General features: G+C 36.3%; 1 protein-coding gene across 1 annotated transcript; it reads right to left on the minus strand.

The window, feature by feature from the left end:
• Window positions 1–2,752: 2,752 nt before the first annotated feature.
• Window positions 2,753–13,387, minus strand: LOC137737315 (2-isopropylmalate synthase 1, chloroplastic). The gene is made up of 13 exons (XM_068476760.2): window positions 13,249–13,387; window positions 12,101–12,869; window positions 11,629–11,842; window positions 11,462–11,542; window positions 10,438–10,530; window positions 10,254–10,340; window positions 9,774–9,874; window positions 8,737–8,770; window positions 8,568–8,642; window positions 3,823–3,906; window positions 3,598–3,732; window positions 3,207–3,352; window positions 2,753–3,116 (listed from the first exon to the last, which is right to left on the minus strand). Exons 2-13 carry the CDS (start codon window positions 12,805–12,807, stop codon window positions 2,984–2,986), a joined length of 1,890 nt encoding a protein of 629 aa, XP_068332861.2. The 5' UTR covers window positions 12,808–12,869; window positions 13,249–13,387; the 3' UTR covers window positions 2,753–2,983.
• Window positions 13,388–15,598: the final 2,211 nt, after the last annotated feature.

A 15,598-nucleotide genomic window follows, 5' to 3' on the forward strand; every position in this document is an offset into this window, starting at 1 on the left:
ATATTTACATAGTTATTTATAATATGAATAATTCCAAATATAAGCACAAAGTTTTGTTAATCAATTACAAAGAATCATAAAGAAAAACTCCTCTTCAATCTTAAGGAGTCAAGTCTTTATCCACACTAAAAGATCAGTGAATAGTGATGACCCCATCTACCAATTTTTACGAATCCTCGTCGGATCCTCTTTGCAGTTCATTGTACATCGTGCGGTCAAAAATCATTGTAATTTTTTTTTAATTTAAAATAGAATATAAACAGTACCTAACAAAAATTAGCCACACGCTATATGATTAACGGATATGATTGGAGGATCAGGCGAGGATCCTCTCTCAATTTTTTATTTTTTTTATTGCCAACGATGAACTTTTATTAAAACAAACACACACTTACAAACCAAATAAAGGCCCAATTTATTTCTAGAAACAAACAAAGAACGGGCCTAAAAACAAATAAAACATAGAAAAAAAGCCCAACAACAGTGAAGCCCAAACAAAAACAAACAACCAAGAACCATCCATTGTGGTTACCACCGCCGATCCAAGAATCAGCCAGCCACCCGATCCTCCGTCCATCACAGATCATCCCCTCCACAGGCGCAACTTGCACACAGCCATCAATAAGAGACAGTCGGCGAGAAAGAAGCCAACCATTGGAAAGAACGTTCGGGAAATTGCCGAACAATACCATCGGAAACGGCAAACAACAAGGAGAACGTGGTGATGTGGAAGACATCCGAGTTGGATACCACACCGGAACTCTACACACGAACTCAACAGAAAACATGACTGAAAAATGAAGCAAGCAAGGGCCATGAAAAAGGATACCCACGGAGGTTCAATTTTCCTCTATGGCTTTCCTCTATCAATTTTTACCTGCAAAATCTATGAGGTTTTTTTTTTTTTTTTTTTTTTTCCAATAAAGACCACCCGCATGGCGCTTTATCATTCGCCCATTTTAACATATTCTTTAAAACTTTAGAAAAATTGCTTGACAAACAGTCATCTTATAACTTCAAATCGTAATATTTCCTGGTTGCAGGTTGAAAAGCTTTTTGTTGCAATACTTCGGAGTTGGTTTCCTTAAGGAGACTACCTAAATGACTGTTGGTGAGGTGGAAGCGAAGGCAGTGACGTTTTACCTTTTACGGGATAGGGATTAGGGGTTCTTTTTTCATCTTTTAATCTATTTGCTCAAAAGTTTTTTGCTATCTCCATTAATCCAACTCTGTCAGAGTTGTTAAGTCTATTACTGGACTTATGAGGTAACGGTATTCCGACCCGTCTTACTCCGGCCTTAGAAAATTATAGTTCCACAATTGCCCCTAACTATGTATTTGAAATGAACTTGTTCCCCTTGAGGATAGATAGTTATCCAAAGACTATGCCTTTCAGAATAAGTTGAAATACGTCCGGTTTATTCTTCTATCTTCAGATGGCGATCTTGTTCTGTGGAGTAGTGGAGACATTTCAAATTCAGACGTGTGATCTCGAGTGTCGTGCCATAAAGGTCGCAATGATGAAGTTCACCTCTATTGCGTATGGACACAAAACGAGAAATTTCCTTTAATGTTCTCAACTGATTGCAACCATTGATTTCGTTGATCCAGAGAGAAACCAGTCCGTATTCAACAACTCAAATGTCTCTTGAAATATCTTTAAATATCTTGTGGAACTCTTACCTTCTCCTCTACTGGGTTTTCCATTTCTACCTTCTTCTCAGCAAAGTCATTGTTCCCTAATCGACCAACTGGTGGATTCAACATCTCAAAACCAATTGGTCAGCTTCTTGGACGCATACTCGGGCTACAATCAAATTACCATGTACGGACATGATAAAGAGAAGACCGTGTTCGTGATTGAGTGGGGGCACCTAATGCTACATAGTCATGCATTTTGGTTTCAAGAACGCGAGCACAACATACCAACGATTGGTAAACATGTTCAAGAACCAGATCAGAGTAATCATATAGGTTTACGTTTTCCGACTGAGCTTACTAGGAATAATCCTCGAATGAAGATTTAAAAATTAAATATTTCGGTTCAAGAAGCCAAAATGAGAGCGGTAAATGTTAGAAGTGTTTTTAAAATGTCTAAAAGCACTTTCAGAGAAAATGTTTTTCTAAAATTCACTTGCACATTTATTAAGAACTAGTTACATAAATATTTTCATCAAAAACACTTTTAGTCATTTTAAAAGCACTTCAAACAAGTCCTTAATGTTTGAGTGCTACTGTACTATTCTAAAGTTTCTTAACTGGCCGTAGTGTGAGCGGTAAACATTATATTTTCGAGCAATTTTTCAGTCAATATAGGATTTTCAAGCAGTTATAATTATGCTAAATATTGCTTTTTATAACATCTGGTTGACAATTCTGGCTGTCGAAACTGAAAGCTCTGCCTAGATATTTCAAGTCATCAGAATTGGCGTTCTGGGCCTTCCTACTTTCTTCCCCCACTTGAATTCTCAACGGAAAATTCAATCCCAACTGCTCAAAATTCAAATCCAGCGACTGTACTTTTAGAGAATAACATATATGGTACAGGTACTTGGTGCCTCTTACCTGTGAATTAGAAGCATCTATAATTTTTGTTCACATGTTCTTATTTCATCTCATTGACACAGGATGTCACATGAAGGTCACTGTTGTAGTGCAACGGTGACATTTGGGGTCTCAAACCAAATCCTGAAATACTTATGGCCTCGAGCTGGAGAAATCTTGAACTGGAATACATGTTAGAGAACTACAATGATACAAGGCCAGATTTTTATTTTCGCAATCGAAACTATAAAATTCATAACCAAAAACAGTTTCAATGATACAAAATCTCTGAATAATTCCTCTTCCAAAACATTGCATACACAATTGAGCCAATGTAGGTCGTCCCTGAAGTGAATTTCTAGACATCTTTGTACAAGATACCAACTGGAACCATGATTTGCGAGCTTACAAATCACAAGTAAATTGCACGGACCACTCTTCATGCAGACACTGGCGTTCGTTCCGCTGGAATCTTTGTCGGCGACCTTTCATTGAAACCTATCATCTTATTCAACGCGCCGATGTATGCCTTGACACTAGAGACAACAATATCCATTCCTGCTGCAACTCCACTGCCACCAGAGGACAATAGGGAATTTCATTCTGTTAATACGCGAATAGAGGAAAGTATTTGAAAATAAGCCGACATATAGACACCAAACCTGAATGTCCGTTGAACTGATTCTCCAGTGTGAGCATGAGTAATCATACGTTTGTTTTCTGGTCGGATTACAACACGAGTAGTTGCTATTGCATCATTTCCTTCTGTGACCGCATTCATAGAGTACTCAACAAGCGTTACAGGTTCCTGCTATGCAAAAGGTAAACAAACTGCTTTACAACACACAGGTATATAATGGTGTGGTAGCACATGTACAGCTTCTGGGAAAATAAAGTTCACAATATAAAGAATGTCCAACATTGAAAGTACTTCCAACGAAAGTTCTAATCATCGTCCATCTTTCATCTTCGGTGACAAATTTTATCGAGTCATAAACTCATCGAAGCAGACATGTCAACTTGCAATAATGAAAACTAATGTTCTTATCAAACCTTCACGATGAGATCAACAGCCTTGTAAGCCGAATCTACTGGACCCGTTCCAACTGAACATGCCACATGCTCTCTCCCATCAGCATCAATTAGTTTAACAGTTGCTGTAGAAAGACCAAGAGTTCCACAGGTAACCTGAGCATCCAGTCCAATAAATTAGAGATGATCAACTCTTAAAACTCATTGGGCAGATAATGAACATGGTAGAACACTATCTCGAAAAACCTGTAAATCATGAAGCTTCCAGACAACTTCTGGCTGAAAAACTTCATCTCGCACCAGTGCTCCGAGATCTGCATCAGTTATAATCTGGGATACCAACAGTGGAAAAAGAGTTAAAACAAGAATATCTTCAAGCACCAAAACGAGGATTTAAATATGTTAAAGATTCATATGTTTCAGAGTTTATTCGGTCCAAAATCCATCTTCACTGAGCATCTTAATCAACTGGATGGTTCCTATGCAGATTCCAATGTTTCAGACTCTCGTCTTTCAAGAAAAAATTTACCATCATCGCTTAATTTTCTATTCTGCGATGATATCCATATGCCTATCCAACAAGTTTACTGTCTTAATGGTGCTTGCATCGGATTTTTAGAAAACTTAAAATAAGAAGCAATACAAAACAACCACAACCAAATCTTATCCCACTAAGTCGGGACAGTTGTATGAGTTCTAGAACGCCATTGCACTCAGCTACGAAGCACGAAAATGGATACGGTGATACGATATGACACGGCAATACGGCAAAATTTAAAAAATGAGGATACAATGCAGCAACAATTATATATATATATATAGGGGCCTCTTAAGGGAAGGAATCCCCATTTTTTTGAAAAAAAAGGGGATTAGTTGTGGAACCCACTCTATGTCAAACTTCAATGATCTATACTGTCAATTTTGTAAGTCTCGATTCGATTCATAAATCATCCATACAAAAATTCAATTCACTCCGAAACCATTTGCCTATATAATTACTACAATAAAATTTCAATGTTTCTTAGAGAGCAAAGTGTTCGTCAATTTCTTTGAACTCAATTAGATGTCTCGAATATTTCCAATTTGGCTAATATTTTGCAAGGATGATCTATGAGGTACAATTATAGATATAAATTATAATATAGCATTTTGAAGCTTATTTTTGTTGGGCCTTCGTTTTCTCACCATAAGAAAAATTGGGCCTGGTTTAAAAGAAAAGACCAACTAACATTAAACAAAAACCCTAACAACCGCACCATTACAGGTCTGCTGCAGTCAGCCCCTTTTCCTTCCAATGGTAGATACGCCGCTCTCTCTCCCTCTCTTGCCTTGTTCAGATGGGCTGCTATTCTTGGTTTTTGTCATTCATTTCATCCTCAAAACTTGGACACCCATATCCCATATGTAGGACAGTTGTATCCCGAATGTAGGACACCTGTATCCTGTAGTAAGATACACGAATTCATTGGATCAAAACCATATCTGTTGATCCAGATACGTACCCAACCTGTATCTGTACGTATCTGGTGCGTATTGTATCCAACCAAATACCTGATACGGGATATACGACCAGAATGACGTATCCATGCTTCATAGTTATGCGCCAAAGTCTTCTGTTAGCTCCAAGCTCCAAGTACTTCATATCTTTTCTGAAAGTCTTTTTCCAAGTCTTCCTCTACCCCTTTTGCCTTGAGCCTCTGTCGCATAGTCGTATCTTCTAACTGGAGCATCTATAGGTCTTTGGTTCATGTGTCCAAACCACCTTAACTGATTTCTCTCATCTTATCTTCAATTGTGGCCACTCCTACTTTACTTCCGATATCCTCATTCTTAATCTTATCATTTCTCGTGCATCCACATATCCAACGAAGCATTCTCATCTCCTCTACGCTCATTTTTGTATGTGTTGGTTTTTAACCGCCCAACTTTCTGTGTCATAAAGCATTGTTGGTCTTATTGTCGTCCTATAAAATTTTCCCTTAAGCTTTAGTGGTATATGACGATCGCACAACACAACCGATACACTCTTCCACTTCATCCATCCAGCTTGTATTCTATGATTGAGATCTCCATCTAATTCTCTGCTCTTTTGCAAATAGATCCAAGATAACAAAAGCATTCACTCTTTGGTACTTTCTGAGCTCCAATCCTCACCCCTATCTCATTTGCAGCCCTATTCCCACTGAACTTGCACTCCATGTACTATCTTTGACCTACTTAGGCAAAAACTTATAGATTCCAACACTTTCCGCCAAAGGTTAAGCTTCGCATTTACTCCTTGCGCTTCATCTATTAGCACCAGTGTTTTAAAAAACTAGCCTCAAGGCCCGCCTAGGCGCTTTTGGAGGCGGGGTTGCTGGGGTTTTCGGCTTTGTTTTGTGAGGGTAGGCATAAGGCGGTGTCGGGGCATGCCTCCAAACTTTCAGTTGAGCCTTTTTTTCCTTCTAATTCCAGGTCTATTTCTGCCGTTCCTCTGTTTCTGCCATTCCTCTGTGTGCCGCTCTAGTTTCAAGAGAAGAAAGAGAGAGTTTCTCTCTCCAAATCCTAGTGACAAAGTCTAACTCTCACTCTTTTTTGTTTTTTTTGTTTTTTTATTAATTATTGCCCATTCAGATTCTGCCACCTAGCATTTTGATTAGCCAAGATTTATTTCTCTTCAAATTTCCTATAACTACTCCACTCAGCCATTATTTTCTTTAAATTCCCTATTGCTCCACTCAATCTTTATTTCATTTTAAATTCCCTATAATAGCTCCACTTAGCCTTTATTTCCTCCTTTATTTCCTTTTGAATTGCCTATAATTGCGACATTCTGTCTTTAATTCCCTTCAAACTCCCTATAATTGTGGCCACTCAGCTTTATTTCTCTTGAAGTTCACTATAATTGCTTACAATAAAATATATAATTACAACATTTTAAGACTATACGACATAATTTCAAGTACAACTACACTTAGTAATGAAGAAGAAGATATTATCTTTGGCTTAGTTATAATTATATTGGTTTTACAAAGTTTTATGCTATATATGTAATTATATATGCAATATATATTAAGTTATTTGGGTCCTAAGAGGCTTCGCCTCACGCCTAGGCGGGGCTATCCATGGGACGTCTTGACTATGCCTCCGCCTTTTAATACATTGATTAGCACGAGATCATCTACAAAAGCATACACAAAGGGATATCATCTTCAATATGTCCCGTTAACTCGTCCATTACCAATTCAAGAAGGTAAGGGCTTAAAGCTGAGCCTTGGTGTAATCTTATGGTTATGGAAAAGCTTTCAGTGTGTCCTTCGTGAGCTCTTACTGGAGTGCTTGCTCCATTATACATATCCTTTATTACTTGGATATATGCTCCTCTTCTTCTCTAGAATCCTCCAAAGAATTTCTCTAAAGACCTTATCATACGCCTTTTTCAAATCTATAAAGACCACGTGCAAATCCTTTTGCATATCTCTATAATGTTCCATCAATCTTCGTAAGAGATAGATTGCCATCATAGTCAAGTGCCTTGGCATGAACCAGAATTGATTCTCTAAGACCCCTATCTATGCTTTATTACTCTCTCCCAAAGCTTCATTGTATGACTCATTAACTTCATACCCTTGTAGTTCATGCAATTTTGTATGTTGCTCTTATTCTTATAGATAGGCACCAAGGTGCTTATTCTCCACTCATTTGGCATCTTCATCGTTTTCTTATTGAAAAAGTTTGTGAGACAAAGACCTCCTATACTTCAATCGGTATATCGTTAAGAACCACTGCTTTTCTATGCTTCATCTTTTTCAGAGCTACAACCACTTCCTCTAAGGAGTAATTTCTACACTCTTCCGAGTTACTCAACTCACCCAAAGAAGTACTCATGTCGTGTCGTTTATTGAAAAGATTATGAAAATAAGCTCTCCATTTGTCTTTAACCGCATTCTCCATAGCTAGAACATTTCCATTCTCATCCTTGATGCACCTTACTTGGTTCAAGTCTTTTGTCTTCCATACCTGTGCTCTAACCAGTTTATAGATATCCAACTCTCTTTTGGTATCTAATCTCTTGTCCATGTCGTCAAAAGCTGCTAGCACGATATAATTTTGACCAATGTATACAATGTCGATCCATACATCAACATTTCGGTCTACTATTGTAACAGTTGAAACAAAGATAAGCCTTGTTTTCCCAACATCACCACAAACCTCCAGTGGCTGGAAACGCATTGGTAGCAGCAAAGCAAACATGCATTACAGATTGCATAAGTTTTTTTTCCCTCTTATGTAAATTTGGTGCCATGTGCTGTTTCCAAATATTAACATATTTCATGATTATTCACATTTATGTAAGTTATTTGTTAAGGCAAGCAGATGGTGAAGGTGAATTTTTTGGTATAAATAGTGAAGGTTTGAAGATATTGGATGGTGTCCTTTATTACATTCCCGTCATTCTTGTCTGATTTAAGTTGAGAGACTGCACAGCTAACAAATAATGTCCAACTCCAAGCTAGAGTACCAAAATTTATGAAGAAAATGAGTTGCTCTAATCATGTCCAACTCTTGTTACTTTGAATCTAAGATTAGGCTTATCTACTGGCTTATTAGATGATATAGCAGATATCCTTAATTTTACAATATTAACATGAATTTATAATTCCTCAATAGCAATCAACCCAACCATTTTCCATATGATGGTCATCTTAACAATTTTCACATGTGGATGTCATGCATTTATCATGGATGGACTGTTTAAAAAGTTTACACGTTTGATCAATACATTATTTATTGATTTGACATTTCCCAAGACTTCAGTCACAATTTCATATTCTAAAGCAAATTTCTGTTGTTTGTCATTTTACCAATAAATTTCCCAGCTATTTTAGTAAACCCCAACTACCAATATTTGTACAAAATCAACATTTTCATCCTTGCAGTTTACAAGTTAACAAATAGAGAACCATGCTTATGAAGTAAACATGGGGATACTGCTACACCTTTGAATTTACCTTTTTCTGTTCGGCTACAGCTTTGAAATGCTCAAACACAGTAGCAAGTTGATCATCCTCAAGCTCATAGCCAAGCTAACAAGAGTAAAGAAGAGCAGAAAGGAGGTGAGCGAAAGCAACTAATAAATTTAATGGATATAATTTGCATAGAATAAGAGTCATTGCATACCTCCGCAAGTCGATTTCTCAAAGCATGACGCCCACTACAGAAGAAAATTACACCCAGAACAAAAAGGAAAGAAAAAGTTACATTTTGAGGGATTAAATGAGTAGTGCACACATAAAATAAGTAAATTCCAGTAAAATACAGCAATTGTAATCCATGTTTAAGTGAAAAAAAGAACAGTACGTTGAGAGAACAAAGGGCATGCTAGCACATCCCTGGTTGCAGACACGCATGGTTGATTATTATACAATAAGAACTCATATTAACAAGAAAATGTAGTCTATTTCACAAACTTGTAAATAAGGATCACAAGGTGATGTAACAATATACCAAAACGCAACTATCCAGGTCCTTCCTCCCAACCTCGGGTTTTTAATCTGAGACCCTTGTATTGATCTGAGTCTAGGTCAACACCGAAGTGAAAGTGTAATAAAAAAAAATATGAAATTAGTTGGAAGATGAAGGTTCGAAGTCTCTCAAAACTAAAATAGAAAAAACTCAAGGCTTGTTTGGTAACAATTTTGGTTTTTGGATATCTGTTTTAATTATAAACAGAGATGCGAAAAGAGATGACAGATGTACAGGAGATATCAGGAAAAGTATATAGAATCATGCATATGCACCTCCCATCTCCCCCTTGCAAAACAAAATAATCATAATAAAATTAAAATCTTCTTCCGCTGTTATAAAATTTCAATTAGAAAACCTGAACCAAAAAAAGAAAATATTATCAAACAAGCCATTACGTGTTGAAATTTAACTTGAAACTTGAAAATAAACAATTTGTCAACTTACAAACCAGAAGAGAGGAAGCTTTAATGCAGTGAGAGACTGCTTAAAATATACAGATCGAACACACAATTCTCAAGATTTAGTTAACACCTCAGCCATAAAGAAGCATGTAACATGGTTATTAATCATTGCAATAGGAGGACAGAACACTTAGTTTTGCATGTTGTTTTTATCAACACAAGGTGCCACACGGGCAAAAAAGTAATCAAAACCACAAATTGGAATTAGCATAAAAGAAAACATTATACCTGAGTTTCCCAAGAACAATACCAGCTTCATTGGACCGTTCATACCCAATATCTTCAGGAGATATGATTTCATATGTACCTTTGTGCTTAAGCATTCCATCCTACAGATTAGGAAGCCTTTTACAAATACATACTAACAAATTCAATATAAAACCTGAAACATGGAAATTAGCAAAGACATTTACGGGAGGTGTATTCAATTAGAAATTTTGACTTTAAAGACTTTTGACGGTGATAACCATAGAAACCATGGATGTGTCTTGGGAAGATAGGAAAGATGAATGTACAAAACATGTCCGTAAAAGTTTATTAAACTCTATGAAAGTCTATCACAACTTTTATGGAGTCTATAAAAGTAATGAAAATCAGATAGAAAATTTGTTAAGTCTACAACAGTGTATGAGTGATTAATACCCCACCCCCCCCCCCCCCCCCCCACCCCCAAACAAAAATCAAATAGACATTTTTTTTTATCAGAACCTGATGGATACCACTTTCATGTGCAAAAGCATTAGCTCCAACAATAGCCTTGTGTGGCTGCACATGCAACCCAGTGTACTCTTCCACCTAAACAAGCAAATCATTCAGTATGAAACTCTGATAAAAGGACTTATGGTAATGAAGCAGTAATTGGTTGAAGTTCTGAAAGAAGTTAACGAGATACCATCTTGCTTGTTACATAGATATGCTTAGTATTGATTCCGGTATAAAGCCCCCCAAGAACATGCTCCCCGCGACAATTTAAGGTCATGACAACCTGCACATATATTCGTTAAAAATTGTAATATAAAGTAAAACAAGAGCATATGAAGAGTATTGCATATAAATGTTTTAAGAACTGAGTCAAACAATATAAAACAATGTAACACATTTGAAGACAATCAATGTTGCCCTAGAAACAATAAGGAGCCATATTCAGAAAGATATTCTAAGGTTCAGTCATACTTCCCAACGAAGAATGCAAATAACATAGAGCATATAGTTTTGACACCAATTTACATAGGAAAGCATCAAATTAATCAGTGAATTCTTGAATACTGTTAGGTAACAAGATGAATGAGAATGTTGTAAGATGCTAGAAACATGTAGCACAGAAACTTTTCCAGAAAATTATTTAAACTGTATCAGCATAGGACATGAATAACTCTGTAATATCTTCGAATACATATCAGAATCTTTGTAAATGAGGCCTGAACATAAAAAAAATTTCAAAATCACGAAAACATCAGTTCCAAGACTTCTCAACCGCCAACTTTCAGAATTTCGGAAAATCTTCATATCCTTCAGTTCCTCCCAAGGATTACGGCAGCTCCCATTAGTCTCTATATAAGAATTCCCACCAATCCGTACTATCCCATATCCACTTTTACTTATGCCACAAATCCTCCATTCTCTTTAGCTTTACTCACCGATATTCCCAATTTGCCAAACAGTCACTGTTTCCTTCCCATACACTAACCACAGGAAGATGCACATTCCACATTCCAACTTCTCAGCAATAATTTCTAAGCCAGACATCTTGGAGGTGTTATTTGTTGCAAACAACAACATGAAATCTAAATGGATACTGTTGGCATCAAGTTTACAAAAAGAACTTCATATGAACCAATGTTAAAATTTTCAAATTCAACGACACAAATTAATCTTGAAAGTATGCAAATTTATGTTGCTGCAGAAGTAACCCTCACCTCCTCTAATGAAGCATTCCCAGCCCTTTCACCAATGCCATTGATTGTTACTTCCAGTTGCCTAGCACCTGCACATGCCCCCTGAACATGGATGAGATAAGGTGTGAGTGCATTGTGTTATTAAGTAGGAGCCTAATAAGAACACCGAAACATAAACAAATGCATACCGCTAAAGTGTTGGCAGTAGAAAGTCCAAGATCATTTTGGCAGTGAGTAGAAATGATAACGTTGTCAATTCCAGGGGTATTAGATTTTATGTCAGCGATCAACTGACTATATTCATCTGGCACATTATAACCTACAGTGTCAGGAATGTTCAAGGTTGTTGCCCCAACTTTTATAACTTCACCCAAAATCTGATACAGAAACTCCCTTTCGGATCTGGTAGGGTATGGGACAACGAAGAAAAGGAAAATTATACTTAGAAACACAAGAAAATGAAATGAATTATATCAGAAAAAATAAAAATTAGCATGACAGAAAGAACTTCACGATTCAGAAAATGGGCAAATCAGGCTCAAATTGCAGGTCACAACACATAAGCATTATTAAAAAAAATAAAAACAATGAATTACACAACAATACACTACACACACATGCTTAAAGATACATATGGTAGAATCAAAGCAAAAACCTTACCGCCCAGCATCTTCGGGGCTAAACTCAACGTCATCGCATCCCAACTCCCTGGCAAACTTGACCATGTTCCTTGCAATTTCAATCACCTGCTCCTTGCTCTTCCTCAGTTTATACTCCAAATGAATGGGACTGGTCGCAATAAAAGTATGAATCCTTGGCCTTTTGGCATACTTCACAGCATCCCATGCCGTCTGAATATCATTTCTATTGCACCTTGACAATCCACAAATGACAGGAACATAACCGTCCTTGTCAACTGCATTCCCAACCTCTTTTGCAATCATCTTCACAGCCTCGGCATCGTCTTTGGAAGAGGCGGGGAAACCAGCCTCAATTATGTCAACCCCAAGCTTTGCTAACTTCCGGGCGATGTCGAGTTTTTCTTTTGAGGTCAAGGAGGCACCAGGGGACTGCTCACCGTCGCGGAGAGTGGTGTCGAAGATGCGGACATAGTTGGGGTCAGAGATGCGGTTGGGGATGTAATCAGGTCGGGGAGTAGGCTTGGGGTTGTCAGTTTGAGAGCAGAGAATGTGGGGATTACAAGTGTTGTGAAGATTGGGACGGGAAACTAGAAATTTTGGCATGTTGGGTTTGTGCAAATGCGAGCGGAAGAGGAGCTGGGATTGGGAGGTGTTGGGGATGTTGACAGAGGACATGGTAGCTGCCGGTGATGATAAAATTTTAGGGGTTGTGCTGACAGCCGCCATGGTTGAAGAGGGTTTTTCACAGTCGCCTCCTAAACCCTAAACCCTAAACCGGATAATCAACCCTGAGAAAAAGAAGTTTGTTAGCTGGGTTTGGGTTTGTGGTCGAGTAGCTAATGGAGTATTTTATTTGAATCCACCCTCATGGATTCACCTTACTGTCATCTAAAATTAAAACAACTAAAGAAATAATCAACAGAAAATCCTGTCATAATTCAGTAAAAATATGTAAAAGGAAGCGAGAGATGGATTCGAGTTTCCAGGAAATTTGAAAAATCCGTAAACCTAGCCATTCCATTTTCTTCTACCTCCTCTAATTCTATAAACCAAACTATCTATTATTAACAGCTCTTTCACTCAATCAACCAACATCAAACAGAGAAACATTCAATTCAACTCCATTTCATTTAATTCAACAGAAAATTGCAGCAACAAGAAACTTACTCTTGGAGTTGCAGAAGCAGACGCAGACGCAGACGCAATGGGCTGCTGGTGGCTGCTGCACAACAGTTTTTCGGCGGCTGAATTAGTGAGAAACTTAAATTTAATTGTCTATTTTATTCTACGCACAATCTTTTTTTTTTTTTTTTAAGACCCAACTTAAATTTAAATTATTAATTATCTATTTTATTCTATTAAATAATTATTATTAATTACAAAATAAAATTAATAATAAAACTTAAATTTATTAATAGGCCCATTAAACCCTATCATCACTTTTGTTTATGCTACCGTCCCTTTTATTGTTTTTCTCTACAGACATATGCTTGCACCCCCAAAACACCATTTGACTTCAATGTAACTATTTCTTATAGTGCCACCTATCACTTCATTTACAAGTAATAGACCTTTTAGTGCATACTTGCAGAATTGCAAGGACCTTAACACCTTAACACCTTAACACACCATATTTTTAGAGGAAAATTAACGAAAATTCCAAAAAAAAAAAACTTTAGCTTTAATGAAAAATGACAAATAAAAGTATAGTGAATAGTACCAGGGAAAGGTAAAAATGTGGTTTTTCGTTAAAAGTGAACAGTATTGAGAGTGTTTCGTTAAAACTTCCTATTTTTAATCGATTTAAACCTAACATGTGGTGAGATCAGGCCCCTACTACAAATTATATTCTTCTAGTAAAAGAATGAAAAATTTACAATAATTCTAGTTAAGAGCTTGTGTACTTTCAACATGTTACTTCTATTGATGAAAGTTTATATTTTTGGAGTAAATATATGAAAATTTCATCCTCACTGTGATTAGATAATTCAAGCTTAGGGCTTATGTTTTGATAGATATGTTGAAATTTTCTTCTTTTATTTTTATTTTTTTAGTTTATTTTCTATCATGTTTTAAGTTTAGAACTCACAGTGGAAAAATTGGTAATGTGAAAAAGGGAACTAGCTATAACAATCTTCTTGTAATTCTCGAATCAAGACAAGCAAGTTTAATTGCTTACTGTTGGAAAAGTTGATAATTGGTTTATTTTAATTGCAGGGCCTTTTTGGTTTTTAAAATCTTAGTGTTTTCCATATTTTCAAATATCCATACCTCGTAATTGAAAAATTTCAAGGATAAACTTCTTACCAATGTTCTTAGATTATAAACTTCCTTACTTGTTGATAAATTTAAGGGGATGAATTGTTTGATTTGTTGCTTATGCAGATCAGTGGAAAGAAAAAAGGCAAATGGTTGGGTTTGGTAGCAGAAAGAAAAAAAAAAGTAGTTATGGAAATGCTAGTGGGAAGAGTGGGGTAGGGCAATGATGCCTCTTTTAGAAGAAAAAAAAATTCAATTACAGATGTTATTTTATAAAGAGAATGAGTGCAAAGATAACTTAACATTTTGAATTGGGTTTGAGATAGTAGTTTAGGTAATAAATTTGGGTTTAAAGAGAGATTAATTCTTTAATAAAAAATAATATGGGTGAAGCGAGTAAGTTGGGTGTAGAAAAAAGTTACATGGTTCAAATAAAATTTCCCTTCTTTTTTATTTTTTTTAATTCTTTGCCCTCTTGTATTTTTTGAAAAATTTGAAAAACTACTCAAAATTTGGTTCATAAATAGAATTTTGTTGAAAACATTGGCAATATTGAAAACATTGGCAATGTTGAAAATGTTGGCAGATTAATGAATGCCCACACAGATTTTTCAATACCCACACACAGTAATGTAGACTTTGGAAATGAAGGAGATTATATTTTTCAGAGGGTGTAATTAATATGTTTAGAGTTGCTCTATAAATAGAGCGCTTTGACTGCTATCAAAATACACAAAGAGTAAAGGAAAGATAAATAACATCATTATCCGTTCTTCTTTTATTTGTCATCCCCTTATGTTATAGTTATAGTGTGATATTTTACACCTGCTTCACTCCTGTCGCTAGTAAAGGTTATCTCTCTAACTTTTACCTATTTATAACACGTTATCAGCATGACTCTCTAAAATCTAACCATTTCTCATTTCTCATTTCTCTTCGCCGAACGAAAGAAAAAAAATGTTTCCTCTAAGGATTTTACCGTTCATCTTCTTACTCTGCCTCAACTGTTGGATATACCCTCACGAATAACCGTTTGCATCATGCTTGCTTTTAGTTATCAACCTAACAGTTACATATATCTTTGATTTCTTGTTTGGTGTAGATCTTGATTACTAACACAGTGTTTATTTATGTTAATTTTACTGCAATCCATGATGGTGCGGTATAATCGCCCATCTTGAACTGCAAATTTAATCTTACTGCAATCCAAGATGGTGCGGTATCATCGCCTATCTTGGACTGCATATCTAATTTTATT

This window comes from Pyrus communis, chromosome 15 (assembly GCF_041283825.1).
Source record: "Pyrus communis isolate YQ-2024b chromosome 15, ASM4128382v1, whole genome shotgun sequence".
In the NCBI taxonomy this organism is placed as follows: Eukaryota; Viridiplantae; Streptophyta; class Magnoliopsida; order Rosales; family Rosaceae; genus Pyrus; species Pyrus communis.

What these genes read in the sequence shown, in the direction of transcription:
- LOC137737315 (XM_068476760.2), bottom strand. Translation starts at nt 12,807, where the DNA reads ATGGCGGCTGTCAGCACAACCCCTAAAATTTTATCATCACCGGCAGCT. An exon ending in ATGAAAGTGGTATCCATCAG is followed by an intron (nt 9,875 to 10,253) that starts GTTCTGATAAAA and finishes CCTAATCTGTAG; the next exon opens with GATGGAATGCTTAAGCACAA. An exon ending in CTGTTGATCTCATCGTGAAG is followed by an intron (nt 3,353 to 3,597) that starts GTTTGATAAGAA and finishes TTTGCATAGCAG; the next exon opens with GAACCTGTAACGCTTGTTGA.